The sequence below is a fragment of the Cornus florida genome, unplaced genomic scaffold (assembly GCF_030987335.1).
Source record: "Cornus florida cultivar Cherokee Brave unplaced genomic scaffold, ASM3098733v1 CherokeeBrave_3.0.0_Hap2_Chr11, whole genome shotgun sequence".
NCBI lineage: Eukaryota > Viridiplantae > Streptophyta > Magnoliopsida > Cornales > Cornaceae > Cornus > Cornus florida.
The window spans coordinates 122792001-122795485 of record NW_026775581.1 but is presented as its reverse complement, the minus strand read 5'-3'; the positions used below and the strand labels follow the sequence as shown (position 1 = coordinate 122795485).

At 34.3% G+C, this 3485-nt stretch overlaps 1 protein-coding gene across 1 annotated transcript; it reads left to right on the top strand.

Annotated features, from left to right (window-relative positions):
* The first annotated feature begins 1405 nt into the window (after positions 1 to 1405).
* Positions 1406 to 3277, top strand: LOC132285608 (homeobox-leucine zipper protein HAT22-like). Its single transcript, XM_059787798.1, has 3 exons — positions 1406 to 2230; positions 2411 to 2490; positions 2820 to 3277. The coding sequence occupies exons 1-3, from the start codon at positions 1793 to 1795 to the stop codon at positions 3100 to 3102; spliced, it is 801 nt and encodes a 266-aa protein (XP_059643781.1). The 5' UTR covers positions 1406 to 1792; the 3' UTR covers positions 3103 to 3277.
* The last annotated feature ends 208 nt before the right edge of the window (positions 3278 to 3485 follow it).

Below are 3485 nucleotides of genomic sequence, written 5' to 3'. Positions count from 1 at the left end.
TATTAATGAATAAGGATGGAAATAAAATAAAATAAATTTAATTTAATAGTATTAGTTTGCCTACCTGCTGACTATATAGAAAGTAAAAACACACACATGGCCTAACAAATATAATATTGGAATACTAGTTAATAGGTGTGAAACCCATTTGAATTCTTTTGGAATAATTAAAGAATCATATACGTACAACTTTTTTCTGTAATTTTCAAACTTGAACAACTTAAAAATAACAAGATTATATAATTGCGACGTACCACTATAGCTTGTGGAAGTCGGGTGCACCCCACCTTTCTGATAGATAACTTGTCCAATGGTTTTGGGACCATCTGCAGACATACCATATGAGGAATAATAGTTCCAAATTTCCAATAACCATAATTTTCTCTTAACCACTAATAAAGCCTCATGTTGTTGCTTGCCTTCTTTATCATGACTCAATTGATTTAATTATCACGATTTACCTGTGACCTAACTCTTCATTAGTGTCACCAACAATGCATTATTGAATGTGTTTAATAGGTCCCAAACACTCGGCATCAACTCTCTACTTAAGAGAAAGATTATATCTAGATTCTTGTTGATGAATCAAATTCTACCACCATTATAACTCTTTTGAAACTCTAATGGTGCCTTCTACCAACTTTCCTTTATTTTCTTTATGTCCTTTAATTTTTCTCACGAAACAAACAATCTAGACTGCAAGAAATTAACCAATCATCATACGATTTCTAGATAGTGCACATCTCAATCGATCGAACTCATCTTCCCCCACAATCACAATATGTGTGTATATATATATATATATAAAGTACTTACTAACCACCACCCCCACATTAATTAAAGATGGCAAGATTGGTAAGCAAAGCAACATGAACCCATATCTAACAAATTAAATCAAGTGTGGAGTGGGAGACAATTCATGTGGTCTTCCATAAAATGGACAAGATTGCATGTGAGTATTGAATCTATTGATCAAACTATACTCCCTCTGATCATTTATTTTTTAGAAAACAATTATTTTAACTTTTGATTGCGTACATGGATATACAACATAAGCTATATATTTAAGATCAAAAAAAGCAAAAAAGAGTTAAAAAGAGGGGAAAAAGAAAAAAGAAAAAAGTGTCATACATATCTAATTTACAAAGCTAAAAAAAAAAAAGAGCAAAGGTGACAAATAATTGATACATGTATACATGTAAAGTAAAACCAAAATAGCCAAAGAATCATGAGAAAGTGGAAAAGATACATATACTGATAAAAAAATAAATTTGGTACGTTAATGGGTGGCGAGAGAGGCGGACGAATCATTCTCTTGATGTGTTTCGCATTACCATGTGAATCCACGTACTCTTTCATCCTATTCATTGATGATATATTATTCTAGATAGAGAGAGAGAGGAAAAAAAAAAAAAAAGCTAGATAGAGAGAGAAAGAGAGGTAGTTTCCTTGTTTGTTTGTTATTATAATGGAGATAACAGTAGTGGGGTTCAAATGGTCAACCCATGTAGAGAGAGATAGAGAGACTTTTCATAATTCTCTCTCCACACCATATTCGTTCCTCTACTCATTCATTCCTTTGATTATTAATGATAGATAGCCACCCACCCACCCAACCCTCACAACATCAACAACAAAAGTCTTCTTCTATCATTCTCTTCTTCATTCTTCATTTAATTTCCTCTCTCTCACTCAATATATACATCCCTTTTAACAGACTCATATTCTTCATTCCTATATACCACACCAAATATATCTCAACCATATATAACAATACATCAAATTAAGATAGATGGGTTTTGATGATATTTGTAATACAGGCCTTGGGTTAGGATTAGGGTTTACAGTCTCATCGGACGATCAGAGACCGAAGAAGGCGTCGGACAACATGGGGAAGGAGATGAGGAGTTTCGAGCCGTCGCTAACGTTAGGTCTTTCGGCCAATACTTATGATCAAGTAGGTAAGAAGATTGATCATGTGATGAGCAACGAGTGTGCAGCAGTTCATGAATTATATCGTCAAGATAGTGGTGCTTCCTCCTTCTCTAATGCTAGTGTGAAGAGGGAGAGAGAGGTTGGAAATGATCAAGAGGTTGAGATAGAGAGGGTTTCTTCAAGGGTGAGTGATGAAGAAGATGATGGTCTGAATCCAAGGAAAAAACTTAGACTCACCAAAGTTCAATCTGCCCTTTTAGAGGAAAGCTTCAAACAGCACAGCACCCTCAGTCCAGTAAGCCCAATCCCCCCCCCCCCCCCCCCCCCCCTCTCTCTCTCTCTATATATATATATTATTATCATCATAGTCATCTTTGCCTTTATTCCGTACACGTGATCTGCCATATGGATTCTTTATATATATATACATATATATTACACGCACTTTATTTAATTTGTTGTCTTGAATTTACAGAAACAAAAACAAGATTTAGCAAGGGAGTTGAAGCTAAGGCCTCGACAAGTAGAAGTTTGGTTCCAGAATCGGAGAGCCAGGTTAATTATCTTCTAATCCATACATGTATGCATATATGTGTGTGTGTGTGTGTGTGTGTGAGTGTGTGTGGTATGACATTTTCAACCCAAGGGACAAAATTCAAACATTTACCTTAATGCTCTGTACATACTATACTTTGGGCTAAATATATATTTAATTATTTATTTTTGGGATATATGGGAAAGTTTAATTTTCTTAATTAAGATTATATATTCTGGGCATAGATGCACCAATCTTTTTAATTTTGGTTTATTTTATTTTATTTTATTTATTTACCATCCATATATATGTGAATTTGAATGAGTTGTTGTTAATTAAATATTTGTAGGACAAAGCTTAAGCAAACAGAAATGGACTGCGAGTTCTTGAAGAAATGCTGTGAAACATTAACGGATGAGAACAGAAGACTACAGAAGGAGGTCCAAGAACTGAAGGCACTGAAATTGGCCCAACCCTTCTACATGCAACTGCCGGCAGCCACCCTCACCATGTGCCCGTCGTGCGAGCGGATCGGCAGCGCCGCCAACAATACCTCCAAGAGCCCATTCACAATGGCTCCAGACCCTTCTCACTTCTACAGTCCCTTCACCAATCCATCCGCAGCTTGTTAATTTAATTAATTAGTTGTTTAATTAGTATAATTTGCCAGCCAAATAGAACTAAACTTTTCCATACAGTCCCAAGTCCCAACCTTTTTTTTTTTTTTTGGCTAAGTGCATCTAATGAATGATCTTAGTGTTAATTATAGAAAAATAGAAGTTAATCATCAATCTTCTCCTCTTACTACATATGTTTGTAAATCATTAGACAATAATATAATTAATATATATAGATATATATATATATATATATATGAAGTGATTACTATGAGTTAATGTTCTCTTTTAATTAAGTCTTAATTAACATCTGTTTCTTAATGTTTAATTTAGTTCTTGAAATTATTTTCTCTTTCCTTTGGAATAATGGTTGCGTAGCAAATTGGGAAGTTCATGTT

Coding starts and splice junctions, on each gene's coding strand:
- LOC132285608 (XM_059787798.1), top strand. CDS start 1,793: ATGGGTTTTGATGATATTTGTAATACAGGCCTTGGGTTAGGATTAGGG. Junction 2,231..2,410: donor AGCACAGCACCCTCAGTCCA/GTAAGCCCAATC, acceptor TTGAATTTACAG/AAACAAAAACAAGATTTAGC. Junction 2,491..2,819: donor TTCCAGAATCGGAGAGCCAG/GTTAATTATCTT, acceptor AAATATTTGTAG/GACAAAGCTTAAGCAAACAG.